The 22,287-nt window shown below is 38.3% G+C and overlaps 1 protein-coding gene across 1 annotated transcript in view; it reads right to left on the bottom strand.

The window, feature by feature from the left end:
* INSC (INSC spindle orientation adaptor protein) overlaps positions 1-18,662 on the bottom strand; it is a 123,664-nt gene extending 105,002 nt beyond the window's left edge. The window contains exons 1-3 of the mRNA XM_070743927.1: positions 18,497-18,662; positions 18,203-18,373; positions 13,869-13,960 (exon numbers count right to left, since the gene is read on the bottom strand). Of these exons, the coding sequence (XP_070600028.1) occupies positions 13,869-13,960; positions 18,203-18,373; positions 18,497-18,662 (429 nt within the window). The remainder of the gene's footprint in view (positions 1-13,868; positions 13,961-18,202; positions 18,374-18,496) is intronic.
* Positions 18,663-22,287: the final 3,625 nt, after the last annotated feature.

Below are 22,287 nucleotides of genomic sequence, written 5' to 3'. Positions count from 1 at the left end.
GAGTCAACCTTGACCCGGTGTTAAGATTTGAACTGCTGACCTGCAGATCTAGCAGTCAGCTTTAGTGGCCTGCAGTACTGCACTCTGTCCACTGCGCAACCTCAGCTCATATTAGTCTTCTCATTGTTCCTATCACCCATCTCCTTCCACTTATGACTGTATGACTATAACTTGTTGCTTGTATCCTTACGATTTATATTAATATTGATTGTTTCCTGATTGCTTATTTGTATTCTATGAGAATCATTTAGTATTGTACCTCATGATTCTTGACAAATGTATCTTTTCTGACAGCATATGCACCAAACACAAATTCCTTGTATGTCCAATCACACTTGGCCAATAAAGAATTCTATTCTATTCTATTCTGTTCTGTTCTGTTCTGTTCTTTTCTACTGTTGCAGCATCCCTATGGTCATATGATGTACATTTGAATGGTTGGTAACTGACTCACATTTATGATGGTTTCAGTGTCCCAGAGTCATGTGATCACCTTTTGCAACCATCTCATAAGCAAAGTCAAAGGGAACTCAGATTCACTTAACAACCATATTACAAATTTAAGAACTGCAGTGATTCACTTAACAAATGTGGTGAGAAAAGTCATAAAATGGAGCAAAACTTACTCTTCATGATCCTCATTTAGCAACATACTTTTTTGACTCATTTGTGGTCGTATGTTGAAGACTACCTATACATCCAGGGCACCAAGTTTAATGACAAGTTCGGCACAGCCTACATGAAAAATTGAACTGATTGTGCTAAGAACCTCAAAAAATAACCACTTTCTTCGCTAGTGCCTACTACATATTTTAATCTGAAAAATGCAAATAAGAAAAGGAATGATGAATATCTTGGAAAAGTAAACACCTCTCTTGTCTCCTTCATTTTAGATTTTAATTTGACATATAGTGGCCAGTCATGCAGTAGCACAAATATATTCCTTACACATATTCTATTTGTCCTTTCTAAGAAGGAGTACCAACTTACTGAAGACTTTTACCATCTGACATTTACTCATTTTTGTGGACTCTAAAGCGTGAATATATATTGAGATACTACAGAAAGCAGTAGAGTGCGACACTTTCATCCTCCCTAATTGAGCAACAGCTAGGCTGACTGAAGATTGTAAATTACTCATACCCAATGCCAAAATCTTTCAATGATTGGTTGATCAAAATAAGGGGGTGGATCTATGATTGACAAAAAAAATACAATCTCATTAAAACGGGTTCAGATGCATTGTTGCCATGTTGCCTTCCAGGCATACTTTCGTAAACACTTTTTTGAAAGGTTTTAGCAGGCTTTGGATTGTGTATTAATTAGCAGACTGTATTAAAACCCTGCTGTTTTGTTCGGGCTTGTGAGACCCGGATCTAAATTTGAGACCCTGTAAAAAATTTTCCCTGCATATCTGAAACTTGAAATTTCATGAGTTCGCATCGTGTCATGGGTTCTTTCTATGTGAATTTTTTGGGGTGGGGGGGCTTAGTTTTTGCTGGGCAAAAATACTATACAGTTGTACTGTTCCCGGGTCAATAAGACCCGGATCAAAAATGGTTTAATTTAGGTACTTAAATTTGGTCTTTTTTCACTGAGAAACTAGTTTGAACATTTCTGCACACAATGAAATGAAAATTGAAAACTAGTAATCCCACACCAAATTTAGTAAAATTGTACGTTGTTTGCAGGCAAAACTATCTATAAATTGGAAAAAAAATTCACAAAAATGGGGGCTGGGCTTTTATGAGCAAAATAAAAATATAAGCATTACGTTTTTCATTTCAATTTTCATTTCATTGTGTGCAGAAATGTTCAAACTAGTTTCCCAGTGAAAAAAGTTTTCGAAAAGACCAAAGTTAAGTACCTAAAATTAACCATTTTTGGTCTGGGTCAAATAGACCTGGGAACAGTACCAGGGTGTTTTTGAACAGGAGGGTTTTAAGCTTCATTTCTTTCAAGATTCTCTATCTATTGCTAATGGGACTAAATGAACTTGGGGGGGGGAGGAGAACACCCAATGTTTAAGAAATTCCATTGCTCATGAACTTACAAGGTTGAAAGATTGCCTAGTAACACAAGGCAGTTATGAATAAAGGCTGAAATTGGATAATTTACAAGGCCAGATGTCCAGGCTATTTAACTACCTTGCTTCTCTCTGTTTTTTACCCAGAGAATTTAGCCTGTATTGATCAACACAAGCTCTGGTTACAGACACTTCAGAGTGGAGGGAGATAATTCAATTAAGGGTATCCAAAACCAGGTATAGTTATAAACACCATTATTGTATTCATTAAAAACAAAGCAGGTGGGGGCAGGGAAATGCCACATTTATGTGATTTTTTTTCCCCTCTTTTTTTTTTGGCAGACTGATTATGTAATTTACAAGAAAGGGGACTTCGAGCTTTAAGTGCTTATGGGCTTTATTCAGCTTGCTGTATTGATGGTCCCATTAAGATTATTCCATTTTAGACCCTTGAACGCATTAAAGCCATGACTTACTCACATCCATTTGGCTAATGATACCCTATTCCTCTGCAAGTAAATGACAGCTATTTACAGTAAATTATTCAATTAGCTGGAGAGAGAAGTGCTGTGTTCGTTTTATATTGTTTGACGTAGCAAAAACAGAAGTGTGCAAGTATGCAGGTGGGGCATTTTAATCTTACAGAATCAATTGTTTAATCTACAACCCCAAGTAAATAAATATACTCCCACGTGTGGGTGTCAGCATCCAATTACCATAGCAAAGAGAATAGGGGGTGCTGAAGTTTATTTGCAATTTAATGCTAACCACAGGCTATATAACTCCCTTCCCTTGTTATGGCTAACAAAATAAACAGACTCCCATCCCATTCACTGGTCATTACAGAATTATAAACACATTTTAAAATGCCATAATGAAAGTGAAATAAAATACAAAAGTATGTGGTAGAAAACAAATTGTTTTCTTTCCAAAGCAAAGATCTGGTATAATTTGTTTGGGACAAGCATTATTTAAAATGACTTTGAAATGGCCAGTGAATTACAGTATGTTTTTAGGAAGCTGGCAATAATATAAATTGAGGTAAGACAGGATATTAAGTACCAAAAAATCATCCTCTTTTGATGGATACAATTCAATAGCTGCCAATGAAAACTTCAACATGTTATTATTTTATCCAGAGAGAATCACATTTAAACTATCCCAGCAAAATCCCTGAAACCCAAATCCAGCAGATGATGTAACATATTTATGTATCTTACAAGCCTCTATTATGAATATTTCTATCCTTAGGTGTCTTTAGATAAGGTTTCCGCACATTCAGCCATCAAGGATTTCTCCAAAGAACTGGTGAATAAGGAATGATCACTGATGAAGATAATCTGTCAAGTAAAGCAGTGTTTCCCAACCTTGGCAACTTGAATATATTTGGACTTCTACTCCCAGAATTCCCCAGCCAGCGAATGCTGGCTGGGGAATTCTGGGAGTGGAAGTCCAGATATCTTCAAGCAGCCAAGGTTGGGAAACACTGAAGTAAAGCACTGTTAATTTAACTGATAGCCCTTAGGCCATGATCACCTACCACTGTGATAGTGAACCTATGTCAAGTGGCACACGGAGGCATACCTGCCTACATGCAAGCTATTTCCCTAGCTCAGCTGCAGTGTGCAGGCCAGCCAGCTGATTTTTGGATCATGCGGAGGCTCTGGGAGGGTGTTTTCTGCCTCCAGAGGCCTCTGGTGGGTCGGGGGGGGCGTTTTCACCTTCCCCAGGCTCCTGGGGAGGGTGAAAAATAGGCCTACCGGGCCCACTGGAAGTCAGGAATGGGGGAGCGGTGGAGTCATGTACACATGTGCAGGGGTGCAGCAGCATGGGGGATTGAATATAGGGGGTTGGGGCACATAGGGGCATTGAATTATGGGTGTAGGCATGCATGCATGTTTTCGGCATCTGAGTGAAAAAAGGTTCGCCATCCCGTTTGGATTACTGCAATGTGTTCTACTTGGGGTTGCCCTTGGAAATCATTCAGAAGCTACAACAGGTCCAGATTACAACTATGTATTCTCATTAACATCATGTATATCACAAGCTGCACTGGCTCCCGCTAGGATTCTGGGTGCAATTCAAGTTGCTGATTGCCTCCTATACGGTATATAACATAGCAGGTTATTGTCCCACCCCACATAATCCATCAGGGGATGTTCTATATTGTTGTGGTTAGCTCTGGCCCAGCTCCTGCCCCAAGGACTGTGGATGTGGGGGAGACATCTACATGCCACAGGCCTGTTTTGCTCCTGGTGGAATCTGATGAGGAAGGCTCCTCTGACCAAGAAGACATGAGTGACAGGGTGGAGGAGAGTGTGGCAGACAGCTCAGAAGGAGGTCAATTATCTAGCTCCTCCTTGGATTCGGAACAAGAGTTAATGATACAGCCATGCATGCGGAGAGCGATGCATAGACAGCAACAACTGAGAGATTATTATCAAAGAAAATGAGGCCACCTGTGGTTGGGTGGGGCTGTGGTCATTAGTGAGGCTGCTATAAATAGCAGCCTGTGGGTTTGGCCATTGTGGAGGATTATCTGATCGTTGTGTTTCGTGCCTGTCTTGCTGACTTCGACCTTGGTGTGTTGCTTTTTTCCCGCTTTGAAACTAAAGCAGAGCAAAGGATGTTTCACTTTGTGAAAGAAGAAGGACTGTGAATTGCCTCACAGCTGCAAGCTAAGTATCTCAGAACTGATAAGGGACTTGTACAAATTACCAGTTTGTTAGGAGACGAGTGATCTTTGCTATACAAAAAGAGGGCTTAGTTTAAGTGAATTTTCATTATAAAGAACATTGTTTTGAATTTTCAAACGTGTGTGTGTCTGAAATTTGTACCTGTGAATTTTCGGGAGGATTCTACCAGAGAGCCCGACAGAACATATATCAGGCACCAAACTCGTGCCCCATGGGCTGGATGCTGGGCATGTCTATCCCTGTTTAGCAAAGGGAGGGAGAGTCACAATACATCACATGACAACAACATGACACTGCAAGTTTGACACCGCTGTTCTATATGAAACAGTATCTTCTGATGGGACCCAGGAGGTCAACTTTTTACGATATGCCACCATGTGCAAGCCTTTTCACCTTCTCAACAGGAACAGAAGGCTTTGTGAATGTACAGAGAGTTTTAAAAAGAAAATGGCAGTGTCGGGACAGGGCCTTATGCTGCTACCGTTACCGGTTCTCCAAACCACTGGCCATCGCTGCTACCTTGGCCGAACCTGTAGCATTTCAACCCTGTCCAGTTGGCTCCAGACTTGCTGGCCTTTTATCATAGTTTGAAAACTTAGCCTAGTTGGCACGTGGTCATATCTTTGTGCACATTCAAGCATTGCTGTCTGAGTTGCATGCCATACTTTTTTCTTTCACACTGATTGGCTACTGTTCACTTAAAAGAATGTTTGCTGCCCCATAGTACTTGAATCTCTGTTGCAGCTACTATTGGGAAATAAGCACCTCTACAGAATAGTGGGTGTAATATTTGTCCGACTGCAGATTCTCAATAATGCACAGTTGGAGAGATTTTGAGGGGGGTTTAATATTTTTTCTTTTCATGAGCTACCTACTTTCTCACTAGGTTTTTCTATTTTAATGTTAGTTAGACTACCATCTTTTTTTTCAAAAAAAAGAGAAACAAACAAAAAAATTAAAAAATTTAAGAACTCACTGCCATATTATGTATCTGTGACTTTCTACATATCAGATAGACATTATAACAATTACTAAGACTTATTTTAATAATAGCTGCAACAGAACTTATTGGGCCACATTGGGAAGATATAAGAAACATGGCTTTGTTTTTAAATCTATTTTACACGCAATCCCTTAATAATGAGATGAATTACATGATGATGATGATGATGATGATGATGATGATGATGATGATGATGATATCTGTTTAGTCATATCCCCCTCTTGGAAATTCAATGGACCAGGATCTTATATCTTCAAATCTTGCACTGCTTCTTTGAGTTTTTCTATGTTATGACTGGTGACAGCTTTGATGATGTCTGATGGTGTCTAATGGTGTTTGATGGCCGGCCAGGAAAGATATCTTTGTGACATCAAAGCTCTGCCCATGGAATTCCCTATTGGGATTCCCCACCTCCTTTCCAGCATCCTGACCAGCCCGACAGCTCCGCGGCTCTTTTGAAAAGCTAACAGCCGGGCAGCGGGGCTTCTCAGCATCCTCCTGAATCCGAACGCCGACCCCAAACTTTTGCCAAACTTCCGGGTTCGGCATTCGGGAGAATGCCAAGAAGCTCCCCCGGGTTGTTTCAAAAGGCGACAGCCGGGCGGCGGGGCTTCTCGGCGGCCTCCCGAACGCCGAACCCAGAAGTTCGGCAAAAGTTCGGGTTTGGCGTTCGGGTTCGGGAGGACACCGAGAAGCCCCCCGGCTGTTTCAAAAAGCGACAGCCGGGCAGCGGGGCTTCTCGGCGGCCACTTGAACCCAAACTTTTGTAAAACTTCCGGTTTTGGCATTCGGGCGGTGGGTTCGTAAGATGGAAAAAGTTCGGAAGAAGAGGCAAAAAAATTCCAAACCCCGGGTTCGTATTATACCTAACCAAAAAAATTTCAGGTTTCTTTTCTATTTTTTTCTCTAATATTTCTTCTAACCATGTTTGAATTTTCACCCAGTATCTTTTAACTTTGTCACAACTCCACATGTGATAATATGATCTGAATTCTTTGCTGCACTTCCAACATGTAGGTGAACGCTTTTTGTCTATTTTAGCTAGTTTTGTGGGGGTTATGTTTTATGTTTATGTTTAGCTAGTTTTGTGGGGGTTATGTTTTAGCTAGTTTTGTGGGGGTTATATTTGACATTTTCTCAAGTTTATTCCTTTATTAACTATAATAGGACGGTTGTTATATTTTCACAGTCAGATTAATTGTCTTGTGTGGTGCCAGTAGAGGCAGCTTCTTCATTGTTGAATACATTTTGAAGGTAGCAATTAACAAGCATTAAACAAAAAAAGAGTTTATTAGCAACTCTCCAGGCCTATTCACAGTTACTAGAAAGAAAGCAACAATGACCAAAATGAAACCTTGGGGAGGGGAGGCAATCGGGGTGAAATTCATTTATCTTCCCTAGCAGTTCTCAAATGTGCATGCACCGTCTTCTGCACATGTGCAAAGCCTTCTGCGCATGTGCGGAGCCTGAAAATCGTCACAAAAAAGGGACCTCATAACTTCCACACAGATGGGTGGGAATTCGTGTAGTCGGCCCTATCAGCTCATGGTTGAATTTCACTCCTGGAGGCAATCCTATACAGACGAGGTTCACAAGGTGAGTTGAGGTAGATGGGTGGCTCTTCCTGTAGGGAAGTATGCCACACACAAACAGGGAAGGTTTTTTTCTCTTTTCTAGTGAGAATCACTTTTGTCTCTCACAGCTAGAACGCTTAGGGAAGAAATTCAGTCTGTACTTCTCCCCCCTCCCCTTTTGCACCACACACATTAGTAGGGAGGGATTTGGCTTTGATGTCACCAGGGAGAGAAGGGTTACCTCTAGCCTCCCTGTCCAATTAGATAAATAATATTTGGCATTCAGCCAGATATCAAGAGAACATCTTTTGGCCCTGAGAAAACGCACGTAAGACTGCATTGTGTGCACAAAAATTAGGTAACACAAAACACTTTCTTTCCACAGCTTTCCCCGTAGAGCACTTGTAAAAGCTTTACATTATACTTTTCTCTGTGGCAATCTTTTTTTTTCAACTTTGAGAAATAAAGAGCCACTAGCCACGTTTTTGGTGCAAACAAGAATGATGCACAAAACGTGGCTACATGTATTTAATTAATGGGATTCTTAGATTTTTCCCTTATCCTTCACTGATGTTTTAAATATTTTCTCCCAAAGAATCTAATTCTTACATGAGACAACCTCACCAAAATGACTGAATGTAACTAGCAATCCTATGTTTTATATTAGCAATCTTTAATTTCTACTGGGATTAATTTAAATAAAAACTGGACATCTGAGTCATAGATCCACAGATCCACAGTAAGCACCATTGTGCCTTCCATCCCTGTCCTACTGTCCTGTTGTCTTCTTTTATCATTACTTTTTACTTATGTTATGTTTATACAAACTACTATCCTATACATGTTTGAGAACTAAAATAAAATAATAAATAAATAAATAAATAAATAAAATGTTTTTAATACACTTATTTATTTATTTATTTATTTAATGTTCATAATGATCATGAATTACAGATTCACTGATATGCATTATTATTTCTTACTAGTGTTGGGTGAACCCAACAAAGTTTGGGTTCGGCGAACTCAACCAAACCCAAACCCAAACAGCGCCACTGTGGCGTCCTTTTCCATAAAAATAATCCTTTTATTTTTACAGAAAAGGATGCCGCAGCGGCGCTGCAAGCAAAAGGAGGTGGGGAATCCCACGATGGGATTCCAGGGGTGGGGCTTTGATATCACAGAGACTCCTTCCTCCCCATTTCGGCCGGCCAGGAAGGAGTCCCCGTGATGTCAAAGCCACGCCCCCAAATCCCATCGTGGGATTTCCCACCTCCTTTTGCTTGCAGTGGCGGCACTTCACGGTGTTCGAGCAAATGCCGAACCCGAATTTTTTTAAAAGTTCGGGTTCGGGTGTGGCATGCCGAACTTTGCAAGATCGGTTCGCCCAACACTATTTCTTACATTTTATTTATTGTGTTTAAATTTACAGAGCTGAAGAAAGAGAGAAAATGAATCCAATCTGGAACGCTTTTTTAAAAATCATTAAAAATTCTGTTTTATTTAACAAGCTGTTGTTTACTAGTGAAATTAAGGCAAACATGGCAGGGTTCCTAATCAGAGTTCACACATTTGCTTTCCCCATCACAGTGACATTTTCCAGTGAGCTCCCCAGTCTAATTTGCTAATTGACTAGTTCTTACAGAGTCTGAATACCAATAGAAATGGACCAAATCAAATTAATAGAAAAAAACAAGCTGTGAAAAGAACCTGGATATTAGAATCAGAAATGGGTTGCTCCTGGTGAAGCCCAGTTCTGCGAACCTGTAGTGGCAGTGGCGGGAGGCTCCGCCCATCCACACGGGACACTTCTGCATGAGAACTGGTAGACCCCACCACTGATTAGAATGAACTAAAGAGTGCAAAGAATGCACATTCTTTGTTAGAGAAATGGTGACTGTCCTATACATCAGAGTTTCTCAATATCTCTATCTTTAAAATGTATGGATTTCAACATCCAAAATTCACCAGCCAACATGGACAATTCTGGGAGTTGAAGTCAATATATCAAAGTTGCCAAAGTTGAGAAATACTGCTAAATATGATCCCTGCATGTGAGCCTACAAAATATTAGGAGAATCATCTTAGTAGGAAGCATGGACAGGCTACCATTCCCGGCCCTACCAGAATGGGCTGGGAGCACATGCGTGTGCTCGTGCCAGGAGTATGTGTGCGCCCGCCTCAAGATTCGGCTTCCGCGTGTGCACGGAAGCAAAAAGACCCGGAAAATGGACAGAATAGCTGCCAGTCGCTTGGACACGACCAGCAAAACAAGGTAAGGACTGCCGGTCCACTCCCGTCCACTCGCCTGCATGATGCGGTGGAGGGACGAGCCGACAGAACTGCATTCACTGCGCCACGAGCCCCCACCGCTGCCACAAGCGGCTTGCCCACTCTGCCATGAGCGGCAGCTCCATCAGCTCTCCCCTCCACCGCACTGTGAGCCCCCAGGACCCCCGACACCACCACAAGCAGCCTGCCCGCTGTGCCGTGAGTGGCTGCTCTGTCTGCTCTCTCCTCCACAATGCCACAAATCCCCCACCATCTCCTCTGCCATGTCACCGCCCACCGTCCCACCCTTACCTTTCTCCGATGACGTCCTGCAGGGGTGCTGAGAACATGCAGGACAGGTGGCACTGAGCTCTGGCCATGCGGCCTGCTCTGTGCTCTCCTTCGCCGCAGGCATCTCTCTCCTGCGGCATGAGAGAGCAGGCACATGGCCATAGCTCGGGTGGGCTGCTTTTGCCAGCTGCCACTCTAGGCACTGCAGTGAGGTTTAGGCTGCTGCACATGTGCAGCAGTTGGAATTTCATTCATGGACATCCTTCCGGCAGCAAAAATTGCTGGTTTCTTTGCTTCTGCGCATGCCTAATTTTTTACCAGAATCACTCCGGTTGCACATGCATGGCACGTGCATGCCCAGCGGCAACCAGAGCAAACCTACACATTCTGTTTCCACCAGCGGAACGGCATTTCTGACCATTCTGGCTGGTGCCCATCACTGGTAGGAAACCATTGCATGAAAAATCTTGGATCTTATTCTACTCTGTTACAAATGACCAGGAAATATTTTTATCATGAAGTCACACTTGCCCATAGGGTTTTATGAGGAGTATAGTAGTAGTAACTGTAATGAAAATAATTTTGAGAGACAAGGTGAAGAGATGCTACCTGTGGAATATTCAGAAAAGAGGTGGACAAAGAGGCCCACAGTTGTTTAACAACCACAGGGAAAAGCTTAGGAAAGACCTGCCTTAATTGATCAGACTGTAAAAAGAGAAAGCAGGAGGGATGTATTTTCAGACTTGCAAGATTCTGTTAACACAGCCTTATAATGATGTTTGTCTATCTGTTTGAAGAGGACCTTGATATCTAACAGGTTTATGATGTGTCCACGGGTGGCTGGTAAGACCTATACACAGTGATGGGCTCCTATGGGTATGGTCAGGTACACAGAACCGGTAGAAAAATATTGATTTTTTTTTCTTCTTTTCCCTTCTGGGATTCTGGGTATATTTTTCCTATCGCAGAAAATAAGGTTGGATGTGTATAACTTTAGAAGAGCTCTGTGTATGCATGTGTTTGTGTGTGTATACATAAACAGTTTATATAGTAGATAATGTATATTTTTATGTGCCTGTGTGTAATATGTATGTACACATATAGCATATATACTTAGAATTAAATGGCATATTTTGGATGTTCAGTAATAGTAAATAGATAAGGAAATTGTATCTCTAACTCTAACCCAAACCTTTGACATGAGTGACGTCAAGTTGGCCACCTTTAAGCCAGTCCCATGACCTTTAAGCCACTCCCTGGTCATAAGATCATCAAGCCACTCCCACCTGGTCACATGGCCAACAAGCCACACCCACAAAATAAGCCACGCCCACAGTGTGGTAGTAAAACTTTTTGCAGCTATTCACTGCCTATACGAGCACAAAATGTTCTGCCACATGTTGGGCAGACATGTGTGGGCACCATTGTCACAGCATTTACCACTCTGGCTTTGTGGAGTATTCACATCTCTTCTGCTATGGCTGTTCTTCTGTCCTCAGATCTCCGGCAGCCTTGGTAGATCAGCACATGTCTTGTTGATCGATCTTGTGCCAGGGTTTCCCAAGAGGTGGTGTCGATATCGAGGGACTTGAAAAAGGCTTTCAACGTGTTTTTGTATCGCTTACTTTATCCCCCATGTGATCGCTTTCCTTTAGACAGCTCACCATAGAGGAGCAGTTTAGGGATGCAATGGTCTGACATCCTTGTAACATGGCCTGCCCAGTGTATTTGGGCTTTCATCAGCAGAATAGGAATTGATGGCAGGCCTGCTCTGGAGAGGACCTCAGTGTCAAGCACCTTATCCTGCCACTGGATCCTCAGAATTCTGCGGAGCCAGGTCATGTGGACTATGATATATTCCACAATATATAATAAAGTAGAATTAACTGATTTGGTCAAGTTCCCTGTCTGATTTAACTTGAGGTTGATAATAACACTTCCATTTCCTGCTCCCCTACTTTTTGTTTAATAGATGCATTAAATAGAAGAATTGATACATGTAGCAGGGTAGCATTATTTATTTGTCTGCTTGTGTGACTTCAACACTGCTTTCCAGGGGAGGTCTTTCTAACAAGAACAACAAAGTAGAGAAGGCTGAGAGAGAATGACTGGGCCATTAGGAGCCCCTGTCTGGAAGTACCTAACAACAATGTCTTGCTCTGTAAAGCAATCTGGACACATTTACTCAGACTGGCATTTGTTCAAATCTAAGGCTGCCAAGAGTTTCAACATTCAGGTCAGAAGGAGTGAGGAATGGCAAGGGATTTCTGTCATGGTAAAAATGAACAAATGGGAACATGAGACGAAGAACCAGGGTCTTTTGGCCACTAAGGTTTTATGGGAACCAAGCCAGAAGGCCTCCAAAGCAAAGGGCTTAGCTATTTGCATATTATTTGTCCCTTCGTTGTTTGCTTTTGTCCAAAGAGGACTGAATGAGTCTATCAAATTAATTGCAGTTACGGTAAACTCATACTTTTCCGCAAATTGATGTTTTCCATACAAGATAGTCTATTTTGAGTTGAACTGGCTATAAAAATTGTAATATAGACAATTTTGTTGTTATTAGTTGCGAAGTTGTATCCGACCCATTGGAACCCCATGGACAACATTCCTCCTGGCCTGCCTGGCCTCTACCAATGGCCCTCCAGAGTCCATACAGACAAACAAATCAACAAATACATGTATATATTCTACCAGCATAAGAGTTTTGATCCAATTCATCTGCAAGGTCGCAATCTGTCCTTAACTATCTTCAGAGAGCCTCTATAACTACTTCCCTTAGAAGTTCTGCATTAATTTCCTTTGCTTCATTTAAGCAGTGAAGAGTCTAGTGGCTGTTTAGAGAAAAACAAATTTAATATGGGGGAAGCTTTTGTGGACTCAATCTATTTCATCAGATACTTGAACTTTTACCCTGAATAAGAGTAGATACATCCCTGTAGCTGGTTGATGGAGAGGGACTATAAACAGTGGAGATGACATGCAGAAGTTAAAAGAAGTGAGAATTAGCTTCTTCCAGTGGTTATTCAATAAAACAGGACTTGAGTATGATTACCATATGCATTAATCAAGTCACCTCTAAAATTTGCCTGTGTCCCATTTGTGTCACACTCCTATCATGACCATATAAAGCAGCTGCCAGATTTAGTGTGATAGATTTACAGCAATGAAATAAAATGGCTAAAATGCAGATACTATCACTTACAACTTTTTAAATAAACCAGTAATTTGTACCCATTCTACCTAATTTCAGAATTCCCTGTAAGTAGTAAACTCAGACCCCTAGCAGTCTACTACTTTCTGAGAAGGGATGGAATGCATGAGAAAGAGAAGCAGACAAAAAGATTTTATTTATTGTTAGAGTTTAAAGGGACCATGCAGGTCATCAAGTCCAACCCCCTGCCTAAGCAGGAACTCTATAGCATCCTAGCCCAATGGCTGTCCAATTTCCTCTTTAAAATGTCCAGAGTATTGGAGTTCACAACATCCGCTGGTAGGTTGTTCCACTGGTTGATCGTTCTGACCGTCAGGAAGTTCTTCCTTATTTCCAGGTTGAACCTCTCCTTGGTCAGCTTCCAGCCGTTGTTCCTCGTCCGGCCCTCCAGTGCCCTGGAGAATAAAGTGATCCCCTCCTCTCTGTGGCAACCCCTCGTATACCTGTAGACTGCTATCATGTCTGCTCTGGCCCTCCTTTTCTCTAGGCTATCCATGCCCAGTTCCTGCAGTCTCTCTTCGTAAGTCTTGGTTTCTAGACCCCTGATCATTTTGGTTGCTCTTTTCTGCACCTTCTCCAGAGTTTCAATGTCTCTTTTGAAGTGTGGTGACCAGAACTGAACACAGTACTCCAGGTGTGGTCTGACCAGGGCGTAGTAGAGTGGTATTAAGACTTCCCTGGTCTTGGAGTATATTCCCCTGTTGATGAAGCTTAGGATTGTATTGGCTTTTTTGGCTGCTGCTGCACATTGTTGGGTCCTGTTTAGTTGATTATCCACCAAGATAATCCCACTTACTTCTGAACTCTTTCCCTGCCCTCTATCAGTTCTAGATTTCACTGGGCTTTGGTTTCTTTTGAGGATCACATTCGCACTATAGAATGTGATCCCTAAAAGAAAATAGACTGTTAACATGAATGGAAAGCCATAATTATCAATAAGAAAGAGAGAATGTGCTCAGCTACAAACCAAAGCAAATTCTTTTAATATCACTTCATATTCCAGTGACCAATATGTGTCGTAAAATGTATTCTAAGGGCAAGTGGCACAATTTAGCAGGCCTGAACGAAGCTTTAAAAAGTTAATTGATCATTTAGAAATACCAAACTAGATTATTATTATTTTTAAAACCAACTAGAAAAAGAAGAGTAGACTATATTGCTACCAAAGAAACACAACTTTCATTGAAGTATCTAGAAGACACACTAATTTCAAAGAAGCATTTACCAATATAAATGTTTAATTAATACTCTCTACTATTTTACATGATTATATGCAGAAGTGTCACATATTATTTCATACATGCCAGATGTACTCTTAGCTCAGAAATAAGCTAAAATCATAATTAGTGATCAATATTCAACAATAACACAAGAAATATGCATATCACACATTCCTAAGAACCCTTTCTTTTTGTAAAACTGAGTATATTTTTCCCATTATTTATTGCATATTAGGTATATTTTATTACTATTCCAGAAGGAATAGGGAGTCCTTCAAATTATAGCTGTAAATGTTGCTGCCAGAAATGTTGTTTTAAGAGGAGTAAAATTCTGTCTTTTAATCTGGCAGATTCCTTTTAAAATGTGAAAATAGTATTGAATTGTAACATTATCAATAATTAGTAGCAAGAGTATAGTTTATTGTAGTTTATTAACTTATTAGTCTTGTAACCATAAAATAAAACAAAACAAAAAAACTAAATATATAACTTGGTTTAAATCGATTCATGAAAATACAATGATAACTGCAACCAGCAAGACAGACTTCAGAGGACAATCAGAACTGCAGAAAAAACAATTACCACCAACCTGCCTTCCATTGAGGACTTGTATACTGCACGAGTCAAAAAGAGGGCCATGAAAATATTTACTGACCCCTCACATCCGGGACATAAATTGCTTTAATCCTTTTTTATATATATATAAATCTTTTTATTAATTTTCATAAAAGGATGCACAAACTTACAAACATTAAACATATAGTTTGGGGAGGTATCCTCCCCACTTATCTCAAAAGTGTAAATGCAGATATAGAAAAAAGAATACAAAATTGAATACATAGTTGAATACTAATACATAAAAAATAGCTAATAACAGATTAAAAAAACTAGTAACAAGTAATTTAAACTAAGATAAAATCAAACATTCTTCTCATCTTATTACTATTGTATATATAAACTAATTCTAGTACCATTCTTTTAAAAAAAAGCAAATCTCAACCATTACATATATATTTACTTCTTACATATTTTGACTTTAATTTTCTTTAATTATTTTTTTCTTGTCTATCCATATATAGACTTTGTTCCATGTTTCATAAAATTTTGATTCTTCACGGTCGTTTAATCGTCTTGTCATCATATCCATTTCCGCGCAGTCTAATATTTTTTATAATGACTTTGTTTTCTTTGGGGATATTTTCCCCTTTCCAATTTTGCGCGTATATAATTCTTGCCGCGGTTAAAATATGTACAATTAAATATAAAATTTCTTGCTTATAAACCTGGTTAGTAATTCCTAACAAACAAAACTCTGGGGTGATTTCTATATTTTGCATAACTATTTCTTTTATCATTCTCTCTATCATTTTCCAATACGTTTTAGCTTTACCACATGTCCACCATTGGTGGTAGTAGGTCCCTATTTCTTTCTTGCATTTCCAACATAATGGGGAAGTCTTGGGAAACATTTTTGCTATTCTGTATGGTGGGAGATGCCATCTATAAAACATTTTAATCTGGTTTTCTTTCATAGACACTGATTTTGTCATTTTCCAATTATGTATCCAAACTTTCTCCCATGTGTCTATATCTATATCTTTCCCTATATTCTTACACCAAGCTATCATGTTATCTTTTAAAGTTAATTCAATGTTCTTATGGGCAATCAAATATTTATATATTTTCCCAATTGTTCTATTTTGATTGATAGTAATTAAATTACTCAATAAATTTTTATTTTTATTAAAAATATAAAGCGTGGTATCCTTCTGGTATCTAGATCTAATCTGTGCGTAATGCCACCAATCAATTATTGTTCCTTGTTCTTGTAATTTAATTCTAGATTTTAACTTCATTTGATCATCTAACAAATCTTTATATCTTATTTTTGTATCCTTAATAGAATTTGGGTGTATAATTGCTTCTAGAGGGGCCACCCAATCAGGGATAGTTAAAAAATGATTTTTCCTTATATGTTTCCATACCTCCAATAGGTATTTTCTTAATGTATGTCTTTTGAAATATGAATGATTTTTATCTTTATCATACCAAACAAAGGCATGCCAGCCAAGCATAAAGCTAAAGTTTTTTCTGGGTGTTGTTCATAATATTCTAATACATTAATAATTGTTCTAAGGTTATTTCTAATCTGTCTACCTGGCAAGAAACCATTTTGGTCTTGATGGATTTTACTATTTATAATTGTTTTTAACCTATCTGTGTATATTGCAGTAAATATTTTATAATCGACATTTAATAACGATATTGGTCTATAGTTTTTAATTTTTTCCGGTGCTGTACCTGGTTTGTGAATTAGGGTTGTCAAAGATTCAGACCATGTTTTAGGAATTTTACCGTCTTGCCTGCATTCATTAAAAATTTGTAACATATTCTTTCTTATTGTCTCATTTTCTATTTTATACCACTCTGCTGGAATGGCATCTGGCCCGTAGCCTTATTATTTTTCTGCCTTTTAATAATTGTAAGGAGTTCTTCCATTGTTATAGGACTTTCCATCCTCTCCTGTTGTTCTTCTGTTAGTTGAGGTAACTCCGAGCTTTCTTTAAATATTTAAATACATCTTCCTCAATATTATCATTTTTATATAATTCTTTAAAAAAGTTTTGTACTATATTTGCTTTCCCTTCTGTATCGTATTTTATTGTTCCATCTTCATCTTCTAATTTTTTAATTAGTTTAGATTGTCTCTGTTTCCTTAATTTATATGCTAGCCACTTACCTGGTTTATTGGCATGTTCAAAATAGTATTGTTTGGTTCTTTTTATTTTTTCTACCATTTGATTCTGGTCCTCCAATCTAATTTAATGTTTAATAATATTTTTTTTTCCTAAATCTTTGTCTTTTATATTTTGTTGTGATATTAATTCTAGCTGTTTTAATTCTTTTGTTAATTGTTTGTATTTACTTTTCTTTCCCTTATTATATTTTGCTGTACAGTATAAGATATTGTTAATCCTCTTATGTATGCTTTAGTTGCATCCCATAAATTTTGGGGAGTAGTGTCTGTGGTTTTATTAATTTCAAAAAATATTTTTAATTCTTTCTCAATCCAATCTTTATACTCTTTCTCTTTCAGAATATTTCTATTCATTTGCCAATTATAACATTTTTGCTATTTCTCATATAAACTATTACTGGATTATGATCCGCCCATGTATTAACATCTATCTCAACCTCTTTTATATATTCTGCTGTTATTTTCGGGGCCCATACCATATCTATTCTCGTCCAAATTTTATGGGGATTTGAATAAAAAGTATACTGCCTTTTTGGGGGAAATCTTTCCCTCCAAATATCATTCAATAATAATTCTGTTTTCATTTTTTGGAAAGTGAAGGGTAGTAAATTCTTTTTTTTCTTTTTATTGTTTTTTCCCCCTCCCGAGTGATCCAATTGTCTATTTGAAATAGCATTAAAATCTCCAATAATTAGCATATTTTCCACATTTAATTCAATAATTTTTTGATGCAGTTTTTTATAAAATGTCATTTGATCTTCATTTGGGGCATATATAGAAACAATAGTAAGAGGTCTAGGTTCAATACTAACTTGGACGATCAAAATTCTGCCTTCATCATCACTAAATAATTGTTTGGAATTTATAGAGTTCTCCACATACATCGCTACTCCTCTTTTTCTTTGGTCTGCTAATGCAGCATACATGTTTCCAATTTTAGTATTTAATAATAAATTCCGATTACTTTTTTTTATATGTACTTCTTGTAATATCACAATTTGAGCCTTTTGGTTCTTAATTTTAGAAAACATTTGCTTCCTTTTTTTTGGTTCATTTAGTCCGTTAACATTTACAGAGAAGATTTTTAAGTCACTCAATATAGTCATTTATTGTATTTTTTGGTTTCGCGCTGCAGTTGCTTTCTTCTCGTGCCTTGGTCCTGTTCTTGCTCTTGTGATAGAGCCCCCATAGCTTCTGCCTGGAGTGCTGTCAGTTCTTTTGTTATTTGCTCCATTTGGCTTATTCCACTGTTTTTGTAAAAGTCTCTTGCTTGATCTAAATTTTCCAGTTTGTATCTTGTAGATTTCCATGTCAATGACAGTCCTTGTGGAATAAGCCAACGAAAAGTTATGTTCTCTTTAATCAAAATTTTGGTCAAGAAGTGGTAGTCTCTTCTGTTCTCTTTGACGCTTCTTGGAACCTGTTTCAATATTTTTATATCTTTACCCTTGAATTGCGGTTGTCCAGATCTTGCCCAATGTAGAATGTCATCTCTCAGCGTTCTTCTTACAAATTTTATATGAATCTCTCTTGGAAGATTATGGCGACGAATGTAGCTATTAGAAATTCTGTAAACTTCATCTATTTCTTTTATTATTTCTGCGGGATCCATTTATAGGATTCCTCCAATAATTTCGGCCATAGTGGCCTTTAAATCTTCATCCTTCTCTTCTATAATATTTTGAAACTGTAGCCCATACGAAGCACGTTGCATTTCCAAGTGTGTGATCGATTCATCATATCTTTTATAACGCAGGTGCGCGCTGTCATCAAGATGGTCCATTCTTTTCTCAATTTTCTCTGTTTTTTCTTCAACTGCTTTCATTCGATCTTCACTCTCCTTCAAAGTTTGTTTAATCTCCTTCATCTGGTCCTTCATCTCTGCTGTATCTGCCTTCATCTCAGCCATTTCTGCTTTTATGGCTTCTCTCTGCTGGGATGCATCATTTTGTGATTGGAGCATGAAGTCTTTCAATGCATTCAGTGTTTCTTGTATTGTAGTAAGTGAGGATTGTTGTGGCTTTTCTTTCTCCTTCTCCTTGGTAGACATAGTTACAGACAAAACCTGGTGTGCCGGGGAGGAATGGGGTGATCCTTGGGGCGATGATGCCGCAGACGTTTGTTTCTTGATTGTTTTAGTAAAAGTAGAAGTACTTGACATTCTTAAATTTACCGTTGATGTTGTTTTATGTTAGTGAAATGTAGAGAATCACTACAAATTCCAAACGTATTCAGTCAATTTCTAAAACAAATTCCCTAAAAAAAACCCCACTTAAATTGCGAATATAATCAATATTATAATTTTAAACAGATATCACCTTATATTGTCTTATTACTCTAGATTAAATGCTATGAAAAAAAGAGTAAAATAATAAAACAAAACAACCTTCAATACAATTTAACGTAAACGAGGAAATATAAGAAAAGAATAATAGGATTTGGCACAACAGAGAAAGAAAAATAAAAGTACAGGAGAGAGGGAGGAAATAAGAAGAATATATATAAGATTTATATAAGATAAAAATAGGAGAGAAAGAAAGAAATAGAGAAAAGAATGAAGAAAGAGTAAAGGGAGGAAAACGATCTAAAAAAGGGGGGGAGGAATTTACTTTAATTAAAATAGAACAAAGGACCAAGGATTATTTAGCAGTGCATATATTAATCTAAATATAGGTATAGAAAAAAAAGGAAATTCAAAAGGATTTTAAAAAAATTTAGGATATAAAAAAAGAAACAAGGAGCGAAATTCAGCTATTTAATATTCTAAAGTGATTATGTTGATTGAAGATCTTTTCTGTTTATAAAAAAAGAGTTAATTTGAAGAAGTTCCAATTATTTCAGTTGTGATAGGAATAAAGTTTAACCTTTTCAAAGTTTATAAAGTCCCAGTTTTCAAGGTAGTTTTAATATATTTGTCTGATGTTAAAATGGAGTCAATCCGTCTCTTGCAGCTCAGAACAGAATAGACAACCTCTCTGCTACGAATCCGACGAAACAGCCAATAATCCAAACGAAATAATCCAGATGTGAACGATCAAGTAATCCAAAAACTTATAATCCAAAGAGGAAAAGAGAAGATAATCCTTCTTGTGTATTTATCTCAATTTATTTCATCTTCTTTTATTTAAACGTTTATTAAAAATTTGCAATAGGTTTTGTGCAGTTAAATCCTTCCGCTGTGTAAATCACAGCCCAGGATTCATTTTCTGGTATTTTAGTAAGAAGTTATCTCACGGAAAAAAGAGGAAACACATTTAGCCAAATAATTTCAATTTGTTGCTAGTCAATCTTTTAAAGTCTCATTTTAATTCTTTTGCAAGTTTTCTCTGTTTTTTCAAACGTTTAACAGTCCAAGTTCAAAGTCAAAACAATAGGTGAAAGTGATGGAAATAAGATCTGGCTGTTGATTTGCGCCTGGATACAATGTTTTAGACAACTTTCACTTTTGCCTTGCTTCAGAAAATTCTTTAACTTTTCACTTTCTTTTACTCCAGTCTTGTTATTTGAACATGAAACGTAGAAAAAAGATTTTTTTTACCTTGGTTGTATTCCTTTTTCAATAAAAAACGCTGCAAACTGCTTTCACTTTTTTCAATTCTTTCTTGCTTCCCCGGTGGTTAGGTGGGATCGCAATGGCCATGTCCTCCGTGCTGGAGGGCCGGTTCTCCCTGCACCCGAGCTGCGGGACAGACCGCTGCCTCTGGAGCTTCGGCGGGAGCTCCTCGGACAGGGGGAAGTCCCCTGTTCTAGGATCAAGCCATCTGGACTCGAGCTGATCGCAATGGAGCGATCTCGGGAGGGGTGAAAGGAGTCTCTAGGCAGAGCCCTGCCAAGAGACTCCGCTGCGGTTCTCAGCCAGACCGGAAGTCCCATAAATTGTTTTAATCCTACCCTCAAAATGATGCCATAGAGACAGCACACCAAGACAGCTAGACACAAGAACATTTTTTCCCCAAATGCCATCACTCTGCTAAATAAATAAGTCCCTCACCACTGTCAAACTATTCACTAAGGCTGCATTACTATTACTATTAGTCTTCTCATTGTTTCTATCACCCATCTCCTCCCACTTATGACTGCAACTGATTTATATTAATATTGTTTCCTGATTTCTTAATTGAACCCTATGACAATCATTAAGTGTTGTATCTCATGATTCTTAAATGTATCTTTTCTTTCATGTACACTGAGAGCATATGCACCAAAGACAAATTCCTTATGTATCCAATCACACAGATCTTGGCATATTCGGGTCTTTTCCTGTGTAAGATTTCCCGTATTAAAAAAAAAATCTTATGTGGGAAAAGACTCAAATACACCAAGACCTACATGTGTGTGTGTGTTTGTATGTTTGTGTGTGTGTGTTTGTGTGTGAGAGTGAGCTCAGAAGGAAATAACTCAATCTATAGTTCAGATCCCAGTGATTGCTGTTTCCAATAGGGATGATAAGTAGCTGAGTCTATGAAGGGCAATTGGCAATCAAACAAAACTCGAGTAATATTTTTGATGGCTGGGGCACACATATAGTTAATTGTCAACTTATGATCACAATGGAGTCCAACATTTCTGTTGCCAAGTGAGCTTTGCCCCATTTTACTACTTTTCTTGCCACAATTGTTAAGATAATCACTGCCACTGCAGTTGTTAAGTTAATAACACAGTTGTTAAGTAAATCTGACTTCCCAGTTGACTTCGCTTGCCAGAAGTTCTCAAAAAGGTGATCTCATGACCCTTGGACCATCCATCATAAATGTTAGCCAGTTTCCAAGATTCTAAATTTTTATCATGTGACCATGGGGATGCTGCAATGATCATAAGTGTAAAAAATAGTCATAAGTCCCTTTTTTCAGTGGCTATTGTAACTTCAAAAGGTCATTAACAGAACTATTGTAAATCGTGGGCTACCTGTATTGCATGATATGACAAGTGGTGGGAAAAGTGTTGGTATAATTATAACAGCAGTCATTTTGGTCAAGCTGCTTAGCTGCCCAAAGTCAAGGGACAGTTTCTAAATGTAATACATGAATAAAGAAGTTTTATTTTGCATTGTTGAAGTAAAGGTGGAATGGGGAAAATGAGAATCAGAAGCAGGCAGTAGGCAGTAGGCATTTCTACTTAGAAGTACAGTACATACATTCTCAGGTTGGATAGTTGGATTTTGAGCACTGCTTCTGCTTCGCAACAGTTTTTTTCTTTTCTTTTTTAAGTGAAGGAAGAGAAATTTCAATAATCACTAT

The sequence above is a fragment of the Erythrolamprus reginae genome, chromosome 1 (genome assembly GCF_031021105.1).
Source record: "Erythrolamprus reginae isolate rEryReg1 chromosome 1, rEryReg1.hap1, whole genome shotgun sequence".
Taxonomy (NCBI): Eukaryota; Metazoa; Chordata; class Lepidosauria; order Squamata; family Dipsadidae; genus Erythrolamprus; species Erythrolamprus reginae.
This window is presented reverse-complemented; position numbering and strand designations above follow the sequence as displayed.